Source organism: Biomphalaria glabrata, chromosome 4, assembly GCF_947242115.1.
Source record: "Biomphalaria glabrata chromosome 4, xgBioGlab47.1, whole genome shotgun sequence".
NCBI lineage: Eukaryota > Metazoa > Mollusca > Gastropoda > Planorbidae > Biomphalaria > Biomphalaria glabrata.
In genome coordinates this window covers 30,740,623-30,755,266 of record NC_074714.1, presented here as the reverse complement: position 1 = coordinate 30,755,266, position 14,644 = coordinate 30,740,623, and the positions used below count along the sequence as shown (strand labels likewise).

General features: G+C 47.0%; 1 protein-coding gene across 1 annotated transcript; it reads right to left on the bottom strand.

Moving 5' to 3' along the window:
• Positions 1-3,104: 3,104 nt before the first annotated feature.
• LOC129925948 (uncharacterized) lies at positions 3,105-3,785 on the bottom strand. Its single transcript, XM_056027550.1, has one exon. The coding sequence runs from the start codon at positions 3,783-3,785 to the stop codon at positions 3,105-3,107; it is 681 nt and encodes a 226-aa protein (XP_055883525.1).
• Positions 3,786-14,644: the final 10,859 nt, after the last annotated feature.

The window sequence follows — 14,644 nt, the reverse complement described above, 5'->3', positions numbered from 1 at the left end:
CTTGGGATAGGTGATGTACGAAACGCGCCGAGACAGAGACGCAGGGCAGCATTTTGTATTGGTTCCAGTATTTTTAGGTACGACTTCCTTGCTGCTCCATATATTATGGATCCGTAGTCTAGCTTGGATCGAATTAGACTTCGATAGAGCAGCAGCAAGGTATCTCTGTCAGCTCCCCAGTCCGTATGGCTGAGTACTCTTAGTATGTTTAATGACTTTTGGCATTTCTTCTTAAGTTCCTTAATGTGGGGGAGAAAATTAAATTTGGAATCTAGGGTGAGGCCTAAAACTTTTGTAGTTTTCACGACAGGGATCTTCTTTTTGTGTATAAATAGTTCAGGGTCTGGGTGGAGTCCCCTTAGATTACAAAAATGCATACTAACTGTTTTGGAGTCTGAGAATTTGAAACCATTATAGTTTGCCCAACCCTGAATTTTGTTTAAACATAACTGTAATTTTCTTTCTAAGGTGTTCATGTTTTTCCCATAAGTAAGAATGACAAAGTCATCAACATACAAAGAGCACTCTATGCCAGGGGACAGCGCATTTATGATGCTATTTATTTTAATGTTGAACAGGGTGACTGACAGAATGCTGCCCTGGGGTACACCCATTTCCTGGTCATGAGTGTCAGAAGCGGAGTTGCCCACTCGAACCTGAAATTTTCGATCTTTCAGGAATTCCTCCACAAAACGGGGGAGGTGTCCCTTAAGCCCCATAAGCGCCAGGTCACGTAGAATGCCATGTTTCCAGGTTGTGTCATAGGCCTTTTCTATATCGAAGAATACAGCTACTAGATGTTCTCTTCTGAGTAATGCATTTCTAATATAAGCTTCCAGCCTTACCAGGTGGTCAGTTGTTGTCCGCCCCTGCCGGAATCCGCACTGGTAGTTTGAGATCACTTTATTCCTTTCCAGGTACCTGAGATGAACTCCTATTGAAAAATCAGAGCAGGAAGGACTAGTCCTCCCGTAGTGCTCTGGCAAGAAACTTAGCCGTCCGGCGTAGTGCCTCATAGCTACCATACAAGTCGAGTGACTGCACAGGCAAGTCCCCCCTTAGCTCGCGGAGCTGGGGACACTCGTACAAGACATGCGACACTGTTTCGACGCTCTCTCCACATCGGGAGTCAAAGTTAGTGCGGAACCGGGCAAAGTATGCCCCAATAGGACAATGTTCCGTCCTGCACTGCGCAACTATTGACTGCTCTGACCTCCTCAGTCGCCACCATGGATCGTCGCGATCTGGGTGACGCATGCGCCACGTGCTCTGTCGGATTCCTCCCAGGACTTTAACCACTTCTCATGAATGAGTGCTCGGATTTGTGCCGTTGCTTGTAAGTACGTGCTTGGTGCTTCGAGGTGTGTGGCTGCCATTGCACCCTCCCTTGCGAGGGCGTCTGCTGTTTCATTGCCCCTCACGCCGCAATGTGAAGGCGCCCACTGCATATAAACGACAGCTCCAATAGCTCGGCGGATGTTATCTGCGGCGCCGATTGCCTCTTCTATTACGGGCGACCCTCCCCCGCCGCCACCCATAACTAGGAGACTGGAGCGAGAGTCAGTGACCAACACCACCGTAGTGGCGCTAGTCTCGCGTTGGAGCATTCGGACCCTAATGGCCTCGAACGCCCTAGTTATCCCTGTAAGTTCGGCATCCATGGAGCATGCAGCGTAGCCGCATGGACCAGAGAGCCTATCTGGTTCAGTCCGGTCGGGGTAGACAATAAGGGCCCCATACCCCGATCTATCGGGGTCCCTCATTACCGACCCATCGGCATAACAGAATATGGCATCTGATGGGTAGGATTTTATGGTTATGGATGCCAAATTATGGAGAATGGCAGGTGTTAATCGCCTCTTGGTGGCTCCCTCTTGCCCTAACAGGGACAGGTTTATTTGTGGGGCCGGAAATCTCCTCCACGGAGGGCACGTACTGATTCTCCTAATAGGGATTCTATCAGTGGAGAGTCCAGCTGAATTTGACAAATTGGCCGCTATATGTAGGAACGATCGCATTTTAATGCGGTTCCTCTCTCTCCACTGTCGCACTAAAATTGAGGTGGGTAGCCTAGAGTCGCCCCTTTTCTAGCGCTCGTAGGCCGTAAGTACTGCCCTCTCCCTCCTAAGATGTAAAGGTGCCACGTTTGTAAAGATTTCAGCAGCGTTTGTTGGGTCCTAAAGGTGCCACAAATGAACCGTAGAGCCTGTGCTTGTACCCGGTCGAGTGATTCGAGGGCAGTTTTACTAGCGTATACTTGAACTGTATAGCTGTATTCAATTTGTGATCTGACTGCCCCTAGATACAATGTGCGTAGCATGTCAGCTTTGGCACCCCACTTTGTGCTGGCCAGCTTTCTTAGTAACGCTAACTTCTCCGAGGCTTTTCGTTCAACTTCCTGGACGTGCTGGCTTATTGACAGTTTTCTATCCAGGGTCACCCCTAGATATTTTGGCGTATTTTCACGCTGGAGTCGCAGCCCACCGAGTTGAAGCTCGAATGGAGCCTTAAGGATGTCGATTCCTAGGCTGAACAGGGACCAGGTCGTTTTGGCAACGTTTATCTGAATCTGCCATTTGTCGCAATACGAGGAGATGGTATGGAGGTCTGCTTGAAGTGCCGCCTGAATTTGGTCGGCTTTCTTCCCGGTTGACCAGAGGACAATATCGTCAGCATATAGCAGTTTTTTGGACCGTAGTGAGCTGGGCAAATCATTAAAAAAGGCTATGAAAAGTGTACAGGACAGGGCAGAGCCCTGAGGCAGGCCATTGAGTTGTTGTTTTGGCTTGCTAAGGGAGTGCTGGTATTTTGTACGTGTGCTCCTCCCAGACAGAAAGGATTGTATCCAATTGTATATCTTGCCCCGCACACCCATAGCTCTTAGCTTAAGATAGAGGCCTTGCTTCCACACACGATCGTAGGCCTGTTTTAGGTCTATGAACACCGCGTATGTGCTCTCGGACCTCTGGAACCCGTCGGCCAGCTCCTGTGCGAATGTCATGACCTGGTCGATCGGGCTCAAGCCTGCCCTAAAGCCGGCCTGTTCTGGCGCCAGGATACCGGCACTCTCAAAGCACCAAACTAGCCGCTCGTTAACCATTCGCTCAGCAACTTTGCCAAGGGTTGAGGTTAGTGAAATGGGTCTGTCGGACTCTAGTCGCGTCTTTTCCCTTCTTAAGGACTGGCACAATGACAGCACTCTTCCAGGCCCCGGGCAGTCTGGACTCTGCCCAGGTTCGATTCATAAACTCCAGGAGTTTATCTCTCGCAATGCCCCCAAGGTGTTTTACCATCTCGGGGGTAACCTTGTCTGGCCCCAGAGCTTTTCGATTTTTGCACTTAGCTATCGCTCTGTCCAGCTCAGCACGACAGAAGGGCGCGTTGCACGTTGCTTGGCTTTCCGGCTCATCTGGCTCCCTCTCGAGCCTCTTACGTTCTTTGTTGAGGGCTTTGGACATGGCAGACTTCTTTTCGGGCTTGCTGATTTTGGCAAAATGTCGATTCAACAAGCCGGCCATTTTGGTTACCGTCGAGACCGGCCCTCCGGGTGACAATAGAGGGGCAGCCGTTCGCGCTGTATCTTTGGCCTCTAGGTTTCGCAGAAGACGCCAGGCTTTCGAGGTATCCCGAAGATCCATCCCGGCGCAGGCAGCGTTCCAATGGTCCGACCGGACGCATCGGGCCAGTTCACTCGTGGCTCTACAGAGCCGATTGTACTCCCGCCGGATTTCAGGGGTACCCTTCCGTTCAGCAAGCCTCCGGGCTCGCTTACGTCTCAGGACCATTTGATTTTTTTTTTTTTTTTTTTTTGGATTTGAGGCACATCGGCACAATTTAGGCCATGTCGTGCCTGCAGTCCCTTAAGGACCACTCTCTCTCTAAACAACAAGGGCCAGATTCTATACAGTCATATAATTAAAATCAAGGTCTATTCACAGTTAAAATAGTAAAGGTAGTAAAAATTTAAATATTTGGTAAAAATCTAATGTAAATAGTGCATGTTCACAAATTCAGAAATCAGATCTTCGTAGATAGCCCCACTTCCCGAATAAAGCCCAGTACCTTCCCAGGGTCGACATTATTAAATAGTGTTTTTAGATTAGTGGCTCTAACATATTTCGCCCTGACATCCTGGTATCTGGGGCAATCAACGAGGATATGTTCCACGGTGAGGCGAGAGTCACAGTACTCGCAAAGTGGGGGCTCCTCTCTCTTCAGTACAAAAGAGTGCGTGATGTAGGTGTGGCCAATCCTAAGTCTGGACATGGTTGTGCTACCACGCCTTGTCAGACCCTTAGATGTGGGCCGCCACCTGACATCCGCCACAATCTGCCTGAGTTTACTGTGAGTCTCAGCCTCCCATCGGTTCTGCCACTCTCGATAGGTGGCAGAGGCAATACTTTGTCTCAGGTCCGAGTAGGGAATTTGGGTTCCTGACACCGCATGATTTAGGGCTCTCTTTGCTTCTCTGTCTGCGGCTTCGTTTCCCTCAATGCCAACATGGGAGGGGACCCAGATGAAGGTGACATCCCTACGGTCGGCTGTTATTTGGTCCAACAGCTTCAGGCTCTTATGTACCAATGGGATGTCAGTCTTCATCCGCCCCAAAGCTTGCAATGCAGATTTGGAGTCGGAGCAGATTATAAATTTACTCCTTTCTGATGCTTTTACGGCCATAAGTGCAAGCAACATTGCGTGCAATTCGGCCGTAAAGATAGAGCAGCCATCGGGGAGTCTACGGGAGATTGTTTTGTTCCGAAAGGAGCAGGCACACGCGACCTTTCCCTCCATTTTGGATCCGTCTGTGTAGATGGTGCCACAATCTCCGTAGCTCTCCTGCAGTTCCCTAAAGTGGACTTAGTAGTATGCTTGGGTCTGTATTTTCTTTTTTGAAATTAAGGAGGGATAAATTTAATTTGGGTTTATTCATTAGCCAAGGAGGATTCTGAGGGGTTTCTATTTTAGAGATTTGGTCAATGGGTGGGGTTAAATTTTGGATGGGTTCTCTCATTCGAAGGCCCAACGGCTGTATGACGTTAGGCCTTCGATTGTATAATTCTACCTCTGTGGGGTTAAATATGGAGTCAAAAGCAGGGTTCGTGGGGTTGGATTTTAGCTTGACTATATACTGCATTGCAAGCTTTTTCATTCTTATATCCATGGGGAGTTCTCCAGCCTCCACATGGAGACTTGGGATAGGTGATGTACGAAACGCGCCGAGACAGAGACGCAGGGCAGCATTTTGTATTGGTTCCAGTATTTTTAGGTACGACTTCCTTGCTGCTCCATATATTATGGATCCGTAGTCTAGCTTGGATCGAATTAGACTCCGATAGAGCAGCAGCAAGGTATCTCTGTCAGCTCCCCAGTCCGTATGGCTGAGTACTCTTAGTATGTTTAATGACTTTTGGCATTTCTTCTTAAGTTCCTTAATGTGGGGGAGAAAATTAAATTTGGAATCTAAGGTGAGGCCTAAAAATTTTGTAGTTTTCACGACAGGGATCTTCTTTTTGTGTATAAATAGTTCAGGGTCTGGGTGGAGTCCCCTTAGATTACAAAAATGCATACTAACTGTTTTGGAGTCTGAGAATTTGAAACCATTATAGTTTGCCCAACCCTGAATTTTGTTTAAACATAACTGTAATTTCCTTTCTAAGGTGTTCATGTTTTTCCCATAAGTAAGAATGACAAAGTCATCAACATACAAAGAGCACTCTATGCCAGGGGACAGCGCATTTATGATGCTATTTATTTTAATGTTGAACAGGGTGACTGACAGAATGCTGCCCTGGGGTACACCCATTTCCTGGTCATGAGTGTCAGAAGCGGAGTTGCCCACTCGGACCTGAAATTTTCGATCTTTCAGGAATTCCTCCACAAAACGGGGAAGGTGTCCCTTAAGCCCCATAAGCGCCAGGTCACGTAGAATGCCATGTTTCCAGGTTGTGTCATAGGCCTTTTCTATATTGAAGAATATAGCTACTAGATGTTCTCTTCTGAGTAATGCATTTCTAATATAAGCTTCCAGCCTTACCAGGTGGTCAGTTGTTGTCCGCCCCTGCCGGAATCCGCACTGGTAGTTTGAGATCACTTTATTCCTTTCCAGGTACCAGACCAGCCTACTGTTAATCATTCTTTCCATGGTTTTGCAGATGCAGCTTGTTAGTGCTATTGGTCGATAGTTAGCTGGGTCAGAGCCGTCTCTTCCCGGTTTAGGTATCGGTATAACTGTGGCTTTCCTCCAGCTGTTTGGGAAAGCGCCTGTTTGCCACACACAGTTATAGACCCCTAGTAGGACTGCCAATGAGGGTTCGGGAAGGTGCTTGAGGAACTGGTAATGGATTTCGTCTTCTCCAGGCGCTGTGTCATGTGACTTGTCCAGCGATTCCCTCAGTTCCTCAAGCGAGAACGGTTTGTTGTAGTCTTCATTGTTCTCTGACCTGAAATCAATGGGGTGTCTTTCCTCCCTGGTTTTGACTTTTTGGAACTCTGGCGTGTAGTGTGCAGTGGATGATTTTTCTGCTATTGAGGATGCAAGGCAGTCAGCTATTTCTCTGGGGGACGTGACAGTTCGTCCTTGGTTTTTCAAATGCCCTATTGCATTTGATTCTTTCCCTTTGATTCGCCTTACTGCCTTCCAAACCGCTCTAGCAGAAGTTTTGGCATCCAGACTGCCGACAAAACTTCTCCAGGAATTCCTTTTGGCTGACCGTATGGTTTGTCTAGCCTTTGCTCTAGCTATCCTGAATAGCTTTAGGTTTTCCTGGGAAGGATTCTTTATAAATGCAGCCAGTCGTTTTTTCCTATCACCAATAGCACTTTTGCAAGCTGTATCAAACCATGGTTTGCTAGGCCGTTTTGGATTTGCAGAGGTTAGGGGTACAACTTTCCTGGCTATACTTAGTAGCTTGCTAGCAAAGGTATCAGCTGGGTTCTGTTCATGGAGGATATTTTCTGTGATATCCTCAGAGCATCTTTTTTGGAATTGTTCCCAATCGGCCTTATTCAGTTTCCACCGCTGAGGTCGTCCCAATGAAGGGAGATTGTTAGTAATGATGATTGGGAAGTGATCACTTCCCCGTAGATCATTGCTAACTGACCATTTAAAATCGTCCAGAAGTCCGGGGACGCATACGGTGAGGTCAATGCATGTGAATGATCCAGTTCCTGGGTGCAAGTAGGTCGGTGATGCATCATTAAGTATGCATAAATCATGTTGGAGGAAGATATCCTCCAGCATACGACCTCTTGTGTCGGTATTGTTGGATCCCCACATGGTGTTATGGGCATTGAAATCCCCAAGGATTAAATAAGGCCGGGGGAGTTGTTTCAATAGGTCCTCCATGTCTGTTCGGTTTAATGGAGCGCCTGGTGGTAGATACAGGCTGCAGCAAATGATAACCTTGTGAAGGGTTATCCTAGCTGCTACGGCCTGTAGTGTGGTCTGTAGTTCTACCCTCTCATGGGGGATGCTATCCTTCACAAGGATACAGACTCCACCTGATGCTCTCTCTGCATCCTCAACATTCTTGGTGTAAGCACGGTAGCTTCGGAAGCTGATGCAATCTTTCAGAAATGTTTCCTGTAAGCAGACAGCTACAGGAGTCTCAGAGTCCATCAGTAGCTGCATTTCCTCGTAATTGGCCTTGAGGCCTCTACAATTCCACTGTACAATTCTGGAATCCATGGCTTATTCTAGATGACCTACTTGGAGCTATTTGGCCTTGGGAGGCCCCCGGAGGGGTTTCCCTTTATTCCAGTGACCTTGGTATTTTTATTCTTGGGTTTGGATGGAGAGGAGGACAACCCCCTTTTGGGGGAAGTCTTTCTCTCTGGAGAGGGGAGATCCCTCTGGTTAGAGCGGAGGTTATTTCCTCCTCTCTCACCTCGGGCATCCTCTCCGCTTTGATTTCTCCCCTTAGGGAGTTGGTCAACCTCTAACTCGGTAGAGATTGGGGTGTCTGGCTGGGTTCTCTTAGGAGAACCTGTGTCAGACATGATGTCTCCGGGTTCTCCCGGAGTATTGGTTTTGACATGCTGCTCAGACTCCATGCTCTCATCAGCGAGCACAGAGAACCTGTTCTTTAGCATGACAACAGGGCTTTCTTGTTTTTCAGAGGTGTGTTCTTTAACGGTGTTTTATTCTGAGTTGGGGGAGGAGGAGGGGGTGGTGGGGTCAATGTGTCCGTTTGTGTGGCTATGGATCTTCCTTTCTTAGCAACAGCCTGGGCGTAGGTCTTTGTCAAGCCGAATTGGCCCTTGGTTAGGGCCAGTACAGCCGATTTCGCCTGGCTAAAGGTACATCCGTTTCTTGCCTTGTACTCCGCACGGCAACCTCCTGTTTCCACACAGGGCAGTCCTTGGAGTAGGCTGAGTGGCCAGCTTGACAGTTTGGGCATTTGAACTGGGCTGTGCAGCCCTTGTCCTCATGACCCTCTCCAGCACATCTGGCACACACAGTGTTCCTCTTGCAGACTGCCGCGCCGTGTCCATAACCCTGGCACTTGAAGCACCTCATGGGGTTAGGTATGTAGGGCCTCACTGGAACTCGTAGGTATCCTGCCTTCACATACTCTGGCGGTGTCCTAGTTCCGAATGTGAGGATAATAGTGGCGGTTTTGACCTCCTCACCCTCCCTGCGCCTGGTAATGCGCCGGGCATGGGTGACTCCTTCAATGCCCTCCACTATTTCCTTCTCGGAACATTCCAGTAGGTCCCTAGAGCTGATTACACCTCTGCTGGTGTTCAGACTCTTGTGTGGCATGACTTCCACTTGGAGATCACAGAGTCTTCTGCATCTTAAAAGCCCATCAGAGTGTGTCTTGCTGTCTACTTCTACAAGGAGTTCCATTGTTTTGTGTAGCTTAGACACACTCTTGGGCTCTCCCACTACTGACTTGAGTCCCTTATAGATAATAAAAGGGCTCAACTTGGTCAGGCTTTTTCCCTCCTCTGTGCATCTAATGACCAGAAATGATGGCCAGGTGGCACAGCTTTTTGGGACCTCCTCTTTTTTATCGTCAATTCGTCGTTTCTTGCCCAGACATAGGTCTGGGGCAAGTAGTTTTGTGTGTGTTTTTTTGTCCATATATATTTTGGTTAATTCGGCACCTGTGCTCCCCACCCGCCATCGAGTCCAACAAGGGGACGGGCCATTCGGATGTCCAGAATGAGCCCGCCAGGGCTACACAGGTGCTATACTCAGTCAGCTGCTAAATCGGACATGCTGGTAGCTCGGCATGACCAGCCGGTTGACCCAGAGCGGGCCATCTGGGTCTCAGGTCTAGGGGAACTTGGAGCCAAAGTATTGTGTTGTTGTGGTTTATCCTCAGATAGCCACCACTCAAACACCAGGATCTCTTTATCCCCCCTTACCCGTCGCAGTCCACGGCAAACGGACTGGTCTAGGACGTAGTGAGAATTTAAAGTTAAGGAGACAGTGTGATGATCAATGAAGGCAGACTTAGGAAAAGAGGAGGCAGACACAATGATAGAAAAGAAGTAGGGCACTTTTGAGCTCCAAAAGTGCTAAGGAAAGAGGAGCGCAGTTTAACGTCATGTCTCGGGACGACAGACATAGTTACTCAGTGTCTGAAGGAGACCAACCATAGACATAGTTGCTCAGTGTCTGAAGGAGACCAACCATAGACATAGTTGCTCAGTGTCTGAAGGAGACCAACCATAGACATAGTTACTCAGTGTCTGAAGGAGACCAACCATAGACATAGTTACTCAGTGTCTGAAGGAGACTAACCATAGACATAGTTACTCAGTGTCTGAAGTAGACCAACCATAGACATAGTTACTCAGTGTCTGAAGGAGACCAACCATAGACATAGTTACTCAGTGTCTGAAGGAGACCAACCATAGACATAGTTACTCAGTGTCTGAAGGAGACACCCCATAGACATAGTTACTCAGTGTCTGAAGGAGACCAACCATAGACATAGTTGCTCAGTGTCTGAAGGAGACCAACCATAGACATAGTTGCTCAGTGTCTGAAGGAGACACCCCATAGACATAGTTGCTCAGTGTCTGAAGGAGACCAACCATAGACATAGTTACTCAGTGTCTGAAGGAGACCAACCATAGACATCGTTACTCAGTGTCCGAAGGAGACCAACCATAGAGCTCAGTGTCTAAAGGAGACCAACCATAGACATAGTTACTCAGTGTCTGAAGGAGACACCCCATAGACTTAGTTACTCAGTGTCTGAAGGAGACACCCAATAGACATAGTTGCTCAGTGTCTGAAGGAGACCAACTATAGACATAGTTACTCAGTGTCTGAAGGAGACCAACCATAGACATAGTTACTCAGTGTCTGAAGGAGACCAACCATAGACATAGATACTCAGTGTCTGAAGGAGACCAACCATAGACATATTTGCTCAGTGTCTGAAGGAGACCAACCATAGACATAGTTACTCAGTGTCTGAAGGAGACCAATTATAGACATAGTTACTCAGTGTCTGAAGGAGACCAACCATAGACATAGTTACTCAGTGTCTGAAGGAGACCAACCATAGACATAGTTACTCAGTGTCTGAAGGAGACCAACCATAGACATAGTTGCTCAGTGTCTGAAGGAGACCAACCATAGACATAGTTACTCAGTGTCTGAAGGAGACCAACCATAGACATAGTTGCTCAGTGTCTGAAGGAGACAAACCATAGACATAGTTACTCAGTGTCTGAAGGAGACACCCCATAGACATAGTTGCTCAGTGTCTGAAGGAGACCAACCATAGACATAGTTACTCAGTGTCTGAAGGAGACACCCCATAGACATAGTTACTCAGTGTCTGAAGGAGACCAACCATAGAGCTCAGTGTCTGAAGGAGACCAACCATAGACATAGTTACTCAGTGTCTGAAGGAGACCAACCATAGACATAGTTACTCAGTGTCTGAAGGAGACACCCCATAGACATCTTTGCTCAGTGTCTGAAGGAGACCAACCATAGACATAGTTACTCAGTGTCTGAAGGAGACCAACCATAGACATAGTTACTCAGTGACTGAAGGAGACACCCCATAGACATAGTTGCTCAGTGTCTGAAGGAGACACCCCATAGACATAGTTGCTCAGTGTCTGAAGGAGACACCCCATAGACATAGTTACTCAGTGTCTGAAGGAGACACCCCATAGACATAGTTGCTCAGTGTCTGAAGGAGACACCCCATAGACATAGTTGCTCAGTGTCTGAAGGAGACACCCCATAGACATAGTTACTCAGTGTCTGACGGAGACCATAGACATAGTTGCTCAGTGTCTAAAGGAGACACCCCATAGACATAGTTACTCAGTGTCTGAAGGAGACACCCCATAGACATAGTTACTCAGTGTCTGAAGGAGACACCCCATAGACATAGTTACTCAGTGTCTGAAGGAGACCAACCATAGACATAGTTGCTCAGTGTCTGAAGGAGACCAACCATAGACATAGTTGCTCAGTGTCTGAAGGAGACACCCCATAGACATAGTTGCTCAGTGTCTGAAGGAGACCAACCATAGACATAGTTACTCAGTGTCTGAAGGAGACCAACCATAGACATCGTTACTCAGTGTCCGAAGGAGACCAACCATAGAGCTCAGTGTCTAAAGGAGACCAACCATAGACATAGTTACTCAGTGTCTGAAGGAGACACCCCATAGACATAGTTACTCAGTGTCTGAAGGAGACACCCCATAGACATCTTTGCTCAGTGTCTGAAGGAGACCAACCATAGACATAGTTACTCAGTGTCTGAAGGAGACACCCCATAGACATCTTTGCTCAGTGTCTGAAGGAGACCAACCATAGACATAGTTACTCAGTGTCTGAAGGAGACCAACCATAGACATAGTTACTCAGTGACTGAAGGAGACACCCCATAGACATAGTTGCTCAGTGTCTGAAGGAGACACCCCATAGACATAGTTGCTCAGTGTCTGAAGGAGACACCCCATAGACATAGTTACTCAGTGTCTGAAGGAGACACCCCATAGACATAGTTGCTCAGTGTCTGAAGGAGACACCCCATAGACATAGTTGCTCAGTGTCTGAAGGAGACACCCCATAGACATAGTTACTCAGTGTCTGACGGAGACCATAGACATAGTTGCTCAGTGTCTAAAGGAGACACCCCATAGACATAGTTACTCAGTGTCTGAAGGAGACACCCCATAGACATAGTTACTCAGTGTCTGAAGGAGACACCCCATAGACATAGTTACTCAGTGTCTGAAGGAGACCAACCATAGACATAGTTGCTCAGTGTCTGAAGGAGACCAACCATAGACATAGTTGCTCAGTGTCTGAAGGAGACACCCCATAGACATAGTTGCTCAGTGTCTGAAGGAGACCAACCATAGACATAGTTACTCAGTGTCTGAAGGAGACCAACCATAGACATCGTTACTCAGTGTCCGAAGGAGACCAACCATAGAGCTCAGTGTCTAAAGGAGACCAACCATAGACATAGTTACTCAGTGTCTGAAGGAGACACCCCATAGACATAGTTACTCAGTGTCTGAAGGAGACCAACCATAGACATAGTTACTCAGTGTCTGAAGGAGACTAACCATAGACATAGTTACTCAGTGTCTGAAGTAGACCAACCATAGACATAGTTACTCAGTGTCTAAAGGAGACACCCCATAGACATAGTTGTTCAGTGTCTGAAGGAGACACCCCATAGACATAGTTACTCAGTGTCTGACGGAGACCAAACATAGACATAGTTGCACAGTGTCTGAAGGAGACACCCCATAGACATAGTTACTCAGTGTCTGAAGGAGACACCCCATAGACATAGTTGCTCAGTGTCTGAAGGAGACCAACCATAGACATAGTTACTCAGTGTCTGAAGGAGACACCCCATAGACATAGTTACTCAGTGTCTGAAGGAGACACCCCATAGACATAGTTGCTCAGTGTCTGAAGGAGACACCCCATAGACATAGTTACTCAGTGTCTGACGGAGACCAACCATAGACATAGTTACTCAGTGTCTGACGGAGACCAACCATAGACATAGTTGCTCAGTGTCTGAAGGAGACACCCCATAGACATAGTTACTCAGTGTCTGAAGGAGACACCCCATAGACATAGTTGCTCAGTGTCTGAAGGAGACCAACCATAGACATAGTTACTCAGTGTCTGAAGGAGACCAACCAAAATATTTATTCGTTTCAGAGCAAGCATGTAATTCACGGTCCGCAGCCAATCAAATCTCCCAGACAGTTGCTAATTTCATCTTTCCTTTTGGTTTCGAGATGCCTGGGATTGAAGAGACCAGCATCTGTTTAAAACGTTTTGTTCAATCAACTAGAACATTTTTCTTGAATACATCTGACAACCCAGAGGAAAAGAAAACTAAATAGCGCCAGCACACAGCCATATTGTTTGACCCGATTGGTTAGTGCTGTTACTTCTCAGTTCCCCTGGACACAGACTTAAATACCAATACGAAAATGTCACAACCAAAGTTATAAACTTAATTGGGCATCCAAAATCGGACATGATCTTCCAAAGTCCTTCTCTGTTTAAGTATCCTTTTTTTAGGACAGTTTTGGCGTCGGTCAGCAAGACGTTTGGTGTGTGTGGTTTAATGTAGTAATAGTGTCATTTGAATTCTCCAATGTCTACTCTTTAGCTGTCTGAGGGATTGTCAGTAGCTTTGAATTGTTCTGGTTTTCCTTCATGTGGCTTTCTGAGAATACCAGCTCCCCCCATTTTGTTTTAAATTCTTCTGTGATTTGTTTATGTATCCTCTCTACAGTGCTCTATGCCTCACAAACGTGGACAGTATACAGAAATTATACAATACAAAACTGAATCAATTCCACATGACCTGTCTAAGAAAAATACTGAATGTAAAATGGCAAGAGAAAATACCAGATACTGAAGTCCTTCGAAGAGCGGATCTGCAAAGCATCCACACAATCCTGATGCAGTCCCAGCTGTGATGGTCAGGACACGTCTGTAGAATGGAAGACCGCCGAATCCCTAAACGACTCTTGTATGGCCAAGTAAGGGAAGGAAAGCGCTCACAAGGTGGTCAAAGAAAACGCTTTAAGGACACCATCAAAGCTTCTCAGAAGGCATTCAGCATTGACCTAGCCACCAGGGAGACAGAAGCACATGACAGAGCATCATGTCGTCGCGCTGTGAAAACTGGTGCACAAATTACTGAGGAAAAGAGAACAGTGCTGGCAGAAGAAAAGCGTCAGAGAAGAAAAGAAAGGTCAATGACACTAACTCCAGCTAGAATAACCTGCCCAGTGTGCAGCCGAACATTTCGGGCTCACATAATCTCACCAGCCACAAAACCCCAGTGCAAAGCTCTCAGCCCCCTGGATGACAAAAGTGGTCATCATCGAACCACGATAGACGAACTATATGCTATGTATCAAAATGATCTGTTACGACAGTCTCACATTTATGAAGCTGACATCTTCTTTTCCGACATCTTCTCTTGGCTTTAAAGGAAGACAGTAAAACTCCGAAGCTTCGCTACAGTAGCTTATTATAACGATTTTATTTTTTTCCCATTGGGGTGGAGATGGAGAAAATACAAATTAACCCAGTTAATCCATTGCTGCCAGAAGAATACAGTTCAACCAGTAAAGAACTTATGCCCGAACACGAAAACTTCAA